The sequence below is a fragment of the Crassostrea angulata genome, chromosome 10 (assembly GCF_025612915.1).
Source record: "Crassostrea angulata isolate pt1a10 chromosome 10, ASM2561291v2, whole genome shotgun sequence".
NCBI lineage: Eukaryota > Metazoa > Mollusca > Bivalvia > Ostreida > Ostreidae > Magallana > Magallana angulata.
The window spans coordinates 49,919,622-49,931,399 of NC_069120.1; the positions used below are offsets into that span (position 1 = coordinate 49,919,622).

At 33.7% G+C, this 11,778-nt stretch overlaps 2 protein-coding genes across 3 annotated transcripts; one reads left to right on the top strand and one right to left on the bottom strand.

Annotated features, from left to right (window-relative positions):
* Positions 1–551: 551 nt before the first annotated feature.
* Positions 552–7,219, bottom strand: LOC128168260 (acyl-CoA desaturase-like). 2 transcript variants are annotated; one of them, XM_052834454.1, is made up of 5 exons: positions 7,081–7,219; positions 1,737–1,939; positions 1,478–1,608; positions 1,175–1,380; positions 552–1,012 (listed from the first exon to the last, which is right to left on the bottom strand). In XM_052834454.1, the coding sequence occupies exons 1-5, from the start codon at positions 7,089–7,091 to the stop codon at positions 589–591; spliced, it is 975 nt and encodes a 324-aa protein (XP_052690414.1). In that variant the 5' UTR covers positions 7,092–7,219; the 3' UTR covers positions 552–588. The 2 variants fall into 2 exon arrangements, with proteins under 2 accessions (XP_052690414.1, XP_052690416.1); XM_052834456.1 differs by lacking the exon at positions 7,081–7,219 and adding an exon at positions 3,945–4,053.
* A 1,182-nt stretch (positions 7,220–8,401) lies between these two features.
* Positions 8,402–11,370, top strand: LOC128167012 (UPF0193 protein EVG1 homolog). The gene is made up of 7 exons (XM_052832501.1): positions 8,402–8,537; positions 8,757–8,819; positions 9,153–9,249; positions 9,416–9,504; positions 9,734–9,877; positions 10,051–10,151; positions 10,487–11,370. Exons 1-7 carry the CDS (start codon positions 8,402–8,404, stop codon positions 10,577–10,579), a joined length of 723 nt encoding a protein of 240 aa, XP_052688461.1. The 3' UTR covers positions 10,580–11,370.
* The last annotated feature ends 408 nt before the right edge of the window (positions 11,371–11,778 follow it).

Sequence of the window (11,778 nt, forward strand, 5' to 3'; positions counted from 1 at the left end):
ACCCTTGAATTATATCTACCTGCATATCTACGTTTAATAAACTGTTAGGTCGTTGTTTTATTAGAATTTGGTTGCTATAGAGTTTGGAGGTGAGTGGTGTGAAAGATAAACTAGTAAATGTAATTTAATTTCCTATAGTATAATAACAGTATGTATTAAACATAACGATATGACCAATAACAGGTAAATGATTTATATTTAAATGTTAATACACGTTGAATTCTTTTAACTGATGAGCCTTATCACAAATAATATGTTTATGAGCAGAGTACAGTCATACACCATGATATAGGGGCAAAGTCAAACATACAAATACATTTATGTACACACGTATATGTTTACCAGTTGATATCAGTGCAGTATAATGCGCAGTTTTAGTGTAGTTCATCGATTTATTGCAAAAGGGGATAATGATACAATACATAAATGCGCAGTAGGATTCGATGACAAGTTTTGGTATTTTACTTCTGTATTTAAGTTTCTTTTGTCTTAATCCTTACAGATTTCATTTGATAATGAGTTCATTAAGAAAAAAAGAGTAGTTTAAAATGGTTTTCTGGGATTTTTTATTATTTCATGAACACATAATTACGAGCTTCCGTCCCCCGTGCGCTGTTTCCTCATCTGCACCACCCTGTCCGGGGTCTTTTTCATGTCGTAGGCCTGTCCTAGATAGTACATACAGTTAATAAACACAGTCGTGATATTGAGGTGCCAGCCATACTCGCTGGTAGCGTAGTCACTAGGGAAAGTGTGGTGAAAGTTATGGAACCCCTCACCCACCGCGCTTAGCACCACACTAAGGTTCTCAGCCGGGTTAATCCTTTTGTCGTAAGGTTTTCTGCCCCATAAATGGGCAAAACTGTTCACAGACCACGTGGCGTTTAGCAGAAGACAGTATCGTAGCAACGCTGACAGGAAGTAGGCGTTCCAAAGGGACTCTCCCCAGAAGTACCATGGCACCACAGTAGGGACCACAAAACACATCAGTAGGATCAGGGGGCGGTAAAATCTAAAAGGACGGGGTGGATCGTTAGTTTTCAAATTTTTCGCATCTTTTTGTGAAAATTAGTAGTACTACAATTAATCAGTTTTTGTTGTTTGTTGCACATAACATAGATCCTAGATTTGGCATAATGAACTGTTATCTATATACAATTAAAATATTGCATACCTTCTCTGAAACATAATAATTGTGTCGGCATATAGATCAGAAAAATCAAGCCCTCTTCCTTTCTCCATCACATCCGGGTGTTTTTTGACCAGCAACCACCCAACATGTGCGAAAAAGAACCCCCTCTTTGCGTTGTGTGGGTCTGCGTCTGTTTCGGAATACTTGTGATGAACTCTATGGTCACGTGACCAATCCAAAATATCATTCTGAAAAATTATTTAAAACCAGAACTTCATTTATATAAGTGAATATCGGAAAATGCATGCACTCGTTTTCCTATAGAAATAATACAAATGGCCGTACCTGGAGAGCAGCAGAGTTCATGAGCGCCAACAGAAAGCGCAGTGGGGCCCGGGCTTTGTATGACTTGTGGGCCCACAGCCGGTGTGCCCCGGCGGTGATCCCCAGGGCAGAAAATATGTAGTAAAACATAGCTGTAAAATAATGAATTAGTTAAGTTACAAAATGTATGTTAGCACATGAAATGGAAACTGCCAGTCTATAGATTTGAAAATATAAGTTTTCCAGCCAATGTGCATGATGTCATTAACTTGATGCTTACTCCAGAGCCAGGTGAGGGGGTGGGACCTTGGGATGAGGGTCAGGGCATACAAAGAGGCGAGGTGAAGGGAAGACATAAGGACGACGTTCCTCCATACTATCCTCTGGGGAGATCTTTTGAATTCGGGCTCAGAGTCCTCCACCTCCTGGGGTACGGACCCTTGGGCGGGCACTGGCTCCTCCACAACATTTCTTGGCGCCATTCTGTCAAAAAGAAAGGGAACCCCTAAAATCTGTTTTTAATTAATGAATGTATGCTCTAGTATAATACCGGTATATCAACTGTATGCTGTAAAGGGTTATTTTCGCCTCGTGCTAACAGTTTCGCTCCACCTTGAGTTCGCCCAGAATTGTTTAAAGAAAGATCATTTGAAACGATGTAATTTGTCAAGTTTTAAATTCGCCCACTGACAACAAGGGCGAAAGGGGTGAAAGTAAACAGGGGCAAATATTTTTCTGTATACAGTATATAAGCTTCTCTCTCATATTTCTATATCAACATCGATCATTTAATTCAGCAAAGACTAGTTCTGCAAGGGATAGTCACTCCTTTCAAAACGTCGTTATAACCAATTAAGGCAAAATATTTCATCACTGGGGTTTTAGCGGGACTCGATCATATTCCAAAGTCCATAATTTCTTAAAAATTGCATTTACTTCGCGGAAGTCCTGTGTGGGTTTTCTTTACACCATGTGATTTGGGCTATCCTTTACATTAAACTGTTCGTTGTGACGTCAATAAATCCCAGGAACACTGACGTATAGATTCTGATGTTTCATCTTTTATTATCTTGCAATTAAGTTTGTCGTTTAATTGAAAAGTAGTATAATATATTAACATGGGGCTAACTTAAAGACTATATAATTATATGTACAGATTCATAGATATAAACCGGGATCCACATTTAGATGTTAGTTTTGTAATCGACCTGCATGTACTACAAGTACGTAAATGCATGTATTAATATCTGTTAGATACATTTAGTCTTATTCATCACAACACATATTTGTTTGACTCCCATGTATAGAACGCACGTGAAAATAGGGAAATGCTTTTGTTTTCGATTCATAACAGCTATGTGTATTCATATGTAGTATTGTAATATATATATTATAGCAAAAATGATTATACATGTACATGTATATACATGTATACTGGAATATATATACAAACAGACACATTGTATATAATAGACACGAAGTTCTCTTACTTTGGTATTTACATGTATCTGCGGTTTGGTTATTCACATTTTTACCTATATACTTGCATAACTTGCAGTACTTGGTCGTAAGACACAATATATGTTTACGTATGAACGTTTTTACCCCGTGTTATAGAATCGAACCCGGTAAACTCGAACCTAAAGAGCCGCTGAATGGTTCATGTTCGAAACGCAGTCAAATGTCTACTTATATAGAAAGGTCGCTGAATTTGTTAGAGAATTAATTAAAATTTATCAAATTCTCAAAGTAAATATTCTGCATGCTGTAAATCTACTGCAACATGAAGATATTTTGAACCACTTCCGAGGATAAGCCCATTTTGAACTATACAAGTACTCGTGTATTTTTGTCCTTATATGCTTATTGGGAAAATTCCTGACAACAGACTTCCTTTTATAATATTATGTACATGTGAATGATTTTGCTAGTGCTTCGATATTTTGTACAACGAAACCCTTTTGTTGATCTTCTATATATGAACACTCTCCGGTACACGAGTGTAATCCACTTGGCCATCACTAGAACACTCACTGAAGAACACACGTATAGCATTAACTTGCATTTCATCAGCCACTCTAATTTCTTTTTTTCTAATTAATTTTTGGAAGCTACCACCATCTATACATGTATTTACTGGGATATTTCATTTAGTTATAATATGGTGTTAATATATACGTCGCAGCGTAATGTTTATTTTAATGCGGTCAGAATTGAGGGGGTATTAAATTTTGACTAAAATTTTAGATCAAACATTTAATTTATTAAGTATATAAACGTCTAACACATGTCATGCATGCACATGCATTCCCTTTTTGTACAGGTACAATATTTTTAACTGTTTAAATGTTTTCATTTTAAATCATTAAAGTTAAGATATTGTATATGTCAAATAACATTAAAAGCATCTAATCTATATTTTACACACATATACATAAATGTATTTGAATATTGAAACATACATTTTTTTTCAACAAGAGAACCTTACCTTCTGCAAAATCCCAGTCATTTAAATATAACAGCTAACACGTGTGCGTATTATTCAGAATGTTGTATCTGGCTATTTTTTCACGCGATTCTTTCAGCCAATCAAATTGCGAGAATAAAAAAATGATAAAAATAGACGAATGTAAACACGGATGAAAGGGTCGTGTACATCCTAAGGTGAACAGAATGTCAGGTGTTAATAAAGGAATTTTGTAAAGAATTGATTTATTTTAAACATACTCGTTATTATATTCAACTCGTGCATGTGTATTCAATTCTAAATGAAGTTTAATTAATCAAGAATATTCATGCATGGTGTGAATTGAAATTTATTACCCCCGGCAAAACTTATAGCTGATGTTCAAAACTATCCTTGCATTGAGCACGTAGCAAGGGGGAAGGGGTCGCTGGGGGTAGAAGAGGGGGAGAGGGCTCCATGATCCACTTCTGGAAACTAACTTTTTTTTTACATACATGTACATATACAAAAATAATTATGACGGAAAGGTCACTGCATGGACTTTATTAAGTTTTTTCCTATTTTACTCATACACGCGCGCACTCCACAATACACCTGGCCTTGGTGAAAATATTTTATATATCTTTTTAGCTTGTCAAAATTTCTGAAAAATCTGCCGCCGCTTTAATACGTGGGTTACCATTATCTACATGTTACTTCTTTTAAAATATCGCAGAAGATCAAGAAGTTTGGTATGAAATAAAAAAAAAAAATCAGTACCTAGCTTTTACTAAAAATAGATACAGGTACCCGTCGCAAAATGATCTTTGAACCCAGAAACCGATTTTATAATGGTGGCTGTAACCACTGATTTGCCATAAATTCAGGAACCCTGCATCGAGAAATGAATTTTCAGAACTATGTACGTGTATAAAGTCAGTTGATATTTTGAACCGTGTGATATAACTTCCAGCAATATGCAGTGGCATTGAAGAGATCTGTTTACTTAGATGTGCTTACACTCAGAATTAATTAAAATTCTCTATTAAATCTTATCATGTGTAAGTGAAAAGAAGATATTTACTACTTGGTGTAATCGATCTGATGACCGTAAAATCTAAAGTCCTACGCGTTACCTATTAGTATACGCATATATAACACTTTCTCTCCTGCCTTTTTAATATATGATATATCATATATAATTGTATTAGAAAAGTCACGAATCGAAATATTTGTCAATTTTTTAAACGAAGTCCACGTTAAACCAAAATTAATTCAGTTGTATACATGTAGAACATAATTTTAGTCGGATTCTTTGGTTTGAAGTGGTTCAAATAGTCGGATATCCAACTTTTTATTGCATACTTAATATTTTCCTATATATCCCTACAAAAAAACTAAAGATTTTAATGATGTCGTGTAAGAAAATTAAGACTCTGGTAATTATGTAATTTGCGTTTCGTTAAATATATTTTAACTAAATATTGTGTAATATTGAAAATGCCTAACGTTTGCAAAATCGCTATATTTGAGGCGAAATCGCAAGTGCGCTGTGCTTCTTTTCACAATTTAAGATGAGTTACCATATACAGACATCGTCGCAAACCACGGTTTTGAGTCCACAAGTTTCGTGATGATGGAGAAAATCGATGTGAATAACACGTGGGTCACCGACGATGCCATACAGAGTTTTTTTTTACAAAATGAATTTAAAAATCACACGCCTAGCTGTGCATTCGTAAAAAATATAAATTTAAGATTGCGTGGACATAGATGAAATATAGCCTTTGTGTGTTCATAATTGCAGTTTCTAATGCAAATAAACAACGCGGGCATGTTAAGGCTTCCCGATGCGATATGTAGAAAGTCACTTGTCTGTACTTCATACGATATGACGTCATAATTAACTTTGACGTCACGATCTGCATTCCTGTCGATAGTTCTCAGGGAATGTATCTTAACGTTAAATGTGAATTATATCAAACCAGTATAATACTGCATGTTTCCTTTATATAGATGCTGCAGTAAATTCTAGACGTACAGAATTCATTCATATTAAAAACCAGTATCAAATAATCGGCAGTTTTAAAGCTTCGTTTTAAGTAAAAGACTATTTATAAACTAGTGGTTTGGAGACTCTCCCTGCTACGTGTAAACAACTGAATGAAAAAATTTTAATGCATGTAAAACCAGCTTGGCGCAGGTGAAAGATCAACACAATTTTAAAATATTTTACGTAAAATTGGTAGAGAATATAAATATCAATGTGAATCGTGCTGCGGAAACCTTCGGATTTACCCAAATTTTTTGTAAATCGCTTTTGATTAGTAAAAATGTGCATTATTTTGATGATTTTGTGGAATGTTTCAACAATATCTTCTATAAACGAAATATCTATTTCTTTCCCAAGCAAGAACTTCAAAGTTTATGACTTAACAAAGGATTTTTCTTAAAAATATGTATGATTTAATGTCATTAATCACCTGCGCCGATGCGTTTTAACTAGATCATTTGCAATATAAGGATTCGCCTGTCACGTGATTACGAAGTACATATGACGTCACAAAAATGCATCAAATATAATGTTTAACATCGATGTCAATAAATATAACATAGATTTAAAGAAATACTCCTGGTAAAATCATTTTTGCCATGAATCAAATAATATCGTTTTCCAGCCGTATTTTAGCATCGGGACGCCTTAACAATGCTGCGAAAACAGCAAAACGAAGCTTAATTTTCAAAGGCAAAACAGGTAAACTATTTAAGCAAATATGTTTTCTTTAGATGGCTAGCCTATAGCGATTATACATATCATTAAACATATCATTAAAATTATTTGCTTTGTCAAATCGTATTAATTCATTAAATTTTCATTATGGATAATTACGTATATGGTTCTTACAAGAATGACTGACGTTTTGTTACATGCATATACACATATATACATGTACACGATTCTTCATTTAAATGGAAACAGTGCCATAGCAACAAATTTGGAGATCGAACACTTGAATCAATTCTTATGTAAACATATTTCATGTTGCTATGTTTATTTTTTCATTATATAAAGTATAGACATGTTCACTCTAAACAATTTTAAGTGCTGCATATTTTTTTTTCCAGAAAAAATATTGATGACAACTCTTTAAGGAGTTAATTAACACAAGTAGCCTACCTTCCATTCATTTGTTCATTCTCCAACACCGGATTCTACATCAAGGACGCGGGAAAGCTGTTACGCTGATTGGGTTATTTTGTCACCCTATATTCCCCGGGAAGTCAGTGACGGTTCTTATATATGTACTGCTAATATTATCGCCGACAGCTCAGAAGATTGTGTTGATCTGTACAATATATACATATGTACATCAAGATGTACTCTATATGATTTTACCAATGAAGGATCGATCAATGTTGCATATTTGAGTATTTTACCATTTACATGTACACATATAATCATACTGAATTAAATGCATGTTAATTCATGAGAATATGAATTATTGTAAGTCATATCTAGAGATTGAGATTGGACATAATTTTTTCAACATAAATCGGTTTCTCCGCAATCCGATTTTGTTCTAATTAGTTGATATGTAATATTATATGTAATAATATTCGACGAATGTTTTGACCCATGGAATACTTGTTTCCTGAAGCTTCCAGACCAATGACATTTAATTATGTAAAAAGTGCAGATCTAAAGGGGTGGAGGAGGGGGCCCTGGACCCCGAAATCTCACTATTAAACCCTATAGTAAAAATACTGTAATTGGTTTCGGACCCCCCCCCCCCCTTGACTCCTACCCCCGGAAAAATACTAGATCCGCGCATGTATAACTTTAAAAATCAGAAATACATTTTTTTAAAAATTAAGTATAATTATGAGATATACAGGTCGAGGCCGGGATGATTTAAAAAAAAAAATAACTAATCAGATATTAAAAGGAAATCTGTAGTATGGCTTCTTGAAAAAAAAAAATTTTATCAAGAGGAGAGTGTCAATCTATACCCAAGGGGTGGCCCGGGTGGAAGGGGGGTATCCCACCGGCTGTGCTCGAGCGCCTATTGTTCTGTTTACACTCGTTTCATAATTGACTGTCCATTCTAAAGCTTGTGGATTTTTAAGTTTATTAAATTCAACATTGTCATATCGTATTATATATCAGGCACGTAGCATCGTTTTTGAAAGTGGGTGGGGGAGGGGGCAGACTCATCCCAACAAAAAATTTTGACCAAAAAACCCGCAATTCAGGACTTTCCCAAAATCTTCCAAATCCTAATCCGGGGGGGGGGGGGGGGGCTGGCGAAATAGATAACTGCAATTTCAACATACTGCCAAAAAAGTGGGGGCCAATGATATTCAATTTTTTATATGTAAATTTTAAAAAATTAGTTGCTGCGAAAAAAAGTGTGTGTAGGGGGGGGGGGGGGGGGAGAGCATCAACTACGGGTAATGAAAAAATGTCCACGCAAATATTTACATCGGGTTCGAAAGACATGAGAGACGGAAGTGACGTCCTTAGATGCCAAAGTTGTTTAAAAATGGCAGGTCCTCAGAGTAGAGTCGCTGGTGGGGGGTTTTGGAGCCAACCACAGGCTCAATACAGTGCAAGTACACATAAATTACTGAAAGGTATATCCAATTTCAATTTTCTCTTCAGTTTTGTACGTTAAAGTTTTCTATCTGGTATCCAATGCAAAGAACAATCTTTTGCTTATGCAAATTGAAATTAATGTTATGGTTTATCATGGTTCATCGTTTCAGCACAAAGGTAAGTTTTACAAAATGTTTTGTTTTTTAGCTTGAGCATATCCAAATATGTTCTCTAAATGATAATTTTTTTTAATACAGATATGATGCAAGAGTCAAAGTTAACAAACTTTCAACAGAGGCATCTTGAAAAAACACTGAGAGGTGAGTAAATGTATAGATCTATACGAGTATGATCTCCATGAATGTTATTCTTTAAAAAAAAAGTAATGTATAAATCTTGAAAGAGAATTAAAAATGTTTGTAAAGCTTTTAAAAATTTTCATCTTTTCTAATTTCTACTCGTACAATTAACTATAGCTCCATATAAATTAATCGCGAACAGTTTTGTAGCTTGTAAAATAGCTATAACAGAGCACATAAGATAAATCTATTGCTTACAATGCATTATGAATGGCAGATGGAGAGGGTAACAAATTCATATAGTATGAAAATTTATAAAAATCATGTTTATCATTTTTTTTCCTGTTTTTGCAGGTGGGGGATCATTACCTACACAATGTGCTCCAACAAGTAGTACAAAGAAAAAGCCTGCATCTGCCCCTAAAAAAGAATCAAAAGTACTCAATGCCAGGTAAAAGAGACATTTATGGTGAAATATCATAAAAAGTGACAGATACCTGTACAGTGTACACTGCAAATTAATCCATGCATTTGGTTTTATCAATTTCTACAATCCGATGATCGCAAAATTTTAAGAGATTACTGGTAATGAATAAATCCTAATTTTCTCAAAACAGAAACTACAAACCAGTAATAAGGACAAAACAACAGATGGAGGATATGGGAGCCTTTGAAAAACCAGATTACACACCAATGCCAAATACTAGTAATTAATTTTGATATTTTTCTTTCACTGAAAGTATTTGCTTTAAGTGGTAATTATGCATACAAGTTATGAAATGTTAACAGTGAAACTATAAGTGAATCAACAAAATTAAACAAGTAATGCTCAATTCTCATTAAACCATACTTTATGAAAGGGTATTATACAAATGAATATATTAATTAATTAAATCTTAATGACATTCATTGAAATAATTTTTCTCTTTTAAAAGAGGGTAAGGATAACGAGCGACAGAAAGACAGACTTGCCAACATTATGGCCTTTGGAGAGGACATAGACCCAAAGAAAAAGAAACAAATGGCCAGACCTACGGGCCCTGTAGATGATGAACCTGACATAGACAGATTTGATGAATGTAAGTAATAAGATTATGAACCCATTATCTGATAGATCATGTAACATAAAAGGTAGAGACCATCAACTGTACCAGTATTTTAAAATGTATATAAATACATGTATATATATTTTTGATTTAATTCTTTTAAATATTAACATATTGATTAAATATATCTTTTTTCTTTAACAAAGTACAACTTGAAATCGATGAAAGAAGAAACTTTTTAAGTGAAATGGAAAAACATGGACAAGGTGCAAAATTCCGCCCCTTGATAGAAACCGAGATTTCACAGGTAAGGCCAAGAAATTGAAATGGATAAGTTTTTCTAATGAATTGGAGAAGGAGTCATGAATATACATTTTTGTCAAAATATATTCTACATTGTATTGTATATTTAATGAATTTGACAGAAACATAGTGGTGAATACTTTTTTTGTTAAAATAACTGTTTTATGTTTTGAAGACAAGTTTATCAGAATATTTTTTTTTTAATATTGCCAAAAATTATGCTTTAATAAAGAAACGCCTACACTCTAATTCAATTAAAAGTTTGGCGAATTTACCGTTATAGATTGTAATCTATATCACAATCTATATCATCTGTTAACCCCTGTGATATGTTTACAGAAAATTCGGGAGATGGAGCTGATAGATAAGAAGAGAACAGCTGAGTTGGAGAGACTGATTGAAGCAGACAGAAAACAACAATCCTCATCCTGACCACACCCATCTGACCACACCCATCTTATCTTGACACGACAGCTGTTGCCATCATAAATAGATAGACTGTGTCATGTGTTGGAACACACAACAGAAACTCAGCACTTGTACAATATCTCACACCATAGAATCAAAGATCATTGTGATTTGAGTCCAAGTTGAGCATATTTAACTACAAGTTTTTTATGTATCTGAGCTATTTATTTCAGCAGACTACATTTATGCACATACAGACCACGTCTTGATTTTATCTATGCTTTAACAATTTTTAGAATGTTCCAGATATCATAATGGACTAAGGGTACAAGACTTCAACACACTGGTGTGGTACGGTAATTTTAATGTTCTTGTACTTTAAATGTTATCCATATTTAACATCCATATTCATTACCATGTCCACAATGTTTCTATCTGTTCATTAAAATGGACTGTTTTTACTCTTGCTCCTTATTGGTACTTACAGTATTAGTAAATGTACATGTCCCCAAGCTCTACTGGATCAATTGCCATGCAGTGTTTGTAGAAGCCCAAGTTTATAAGTATGCTTGCTACAGTTACTGTCCTAAATACAACTACCATAAACTGATTCAATGAGAGCACAGTTCTCTTTAATTATGTCTTAATTACTTATTCAATATTTATCAGTGACAGAAGTTGGTTTTACTTTCCAAGTTTTGTTCTACAGTGTACATGGTATCCATTTTATGTCTTTTTATTAACTCAGTCTGAAAAAAAAGATGTTCTGTAAAACTCAACACATATTTAAAGAATAAAATTTATAATACCGGTAATGTATTGATTAATTTTTTATTGTTCATCTACATTTTGAAAAAAAAAATGTTTTCATCTTTTTGCAACAGAAGTTAAAAAGCTGACAACAATGTATCCAAAAGCATGGGCAAATATTCAAACTGATTTTCTTCCCAATAATCAATGGCAATTTTGCCATCTTTTGATTGCATTTAAGTAATAAATTAATGTACACAATGAATTAAAATGAGTTGTTTTTCCATTACACACTAGTATCCTAAACATGAAATTTTAATACCTTTACATATCAGAACAAAAATTATTTCTTTTAAAACAATTTTAATTAATTGAAATATATAAACATTATGTTAATACATGTATCTATATACTGTAGTTTCCTTATTTACGATAAACGACACCATAAGTTTTCCAATGTTTGTAACAAATTG

Excerpts from the sequence above, each read along its gene's own strand:
- LOC128168260 (XM_052834454.1), bottom strand. Across the intron at positions 1,609-1,736 it reads CCCCCTCACCTGGCTCTGGA|CTATGTTTTACTACATATTT; the intron begins GTAAGCATCAAG and ends ATTATTTTACAG. Across the intron at positions 1,381-1,477 it reads TGAACTCTGCTGCTCTCCAG|AATGATATTTTGGATTGGTC; the intron begins GTACGGCCATTT and ends ATAATTTTTCAG.
- LOC128167012 (XM_052832501.1), top strand. The coding sequence starts at position 8,402 with ATGAGAGACGGAAGTGACGTCCTTAGATGCCAAAGTTGTTTAAAAATG. Across the intron at positions 8,820-9,152 it reads TCTTGAAAAAACACTGAGAG|GTGGGGGATCATTACCTACA; the intron begins GTGAGTAAATGT and ends CTGTTTTTGCAG. Across the intron at positions 9,878-10,050 it reads CATAGACAGATTTGATGAAT|TACAACTTGAAATCGATGAA; the intron begins GTAAGTAATAAG and ends TCTTTAACAAAG.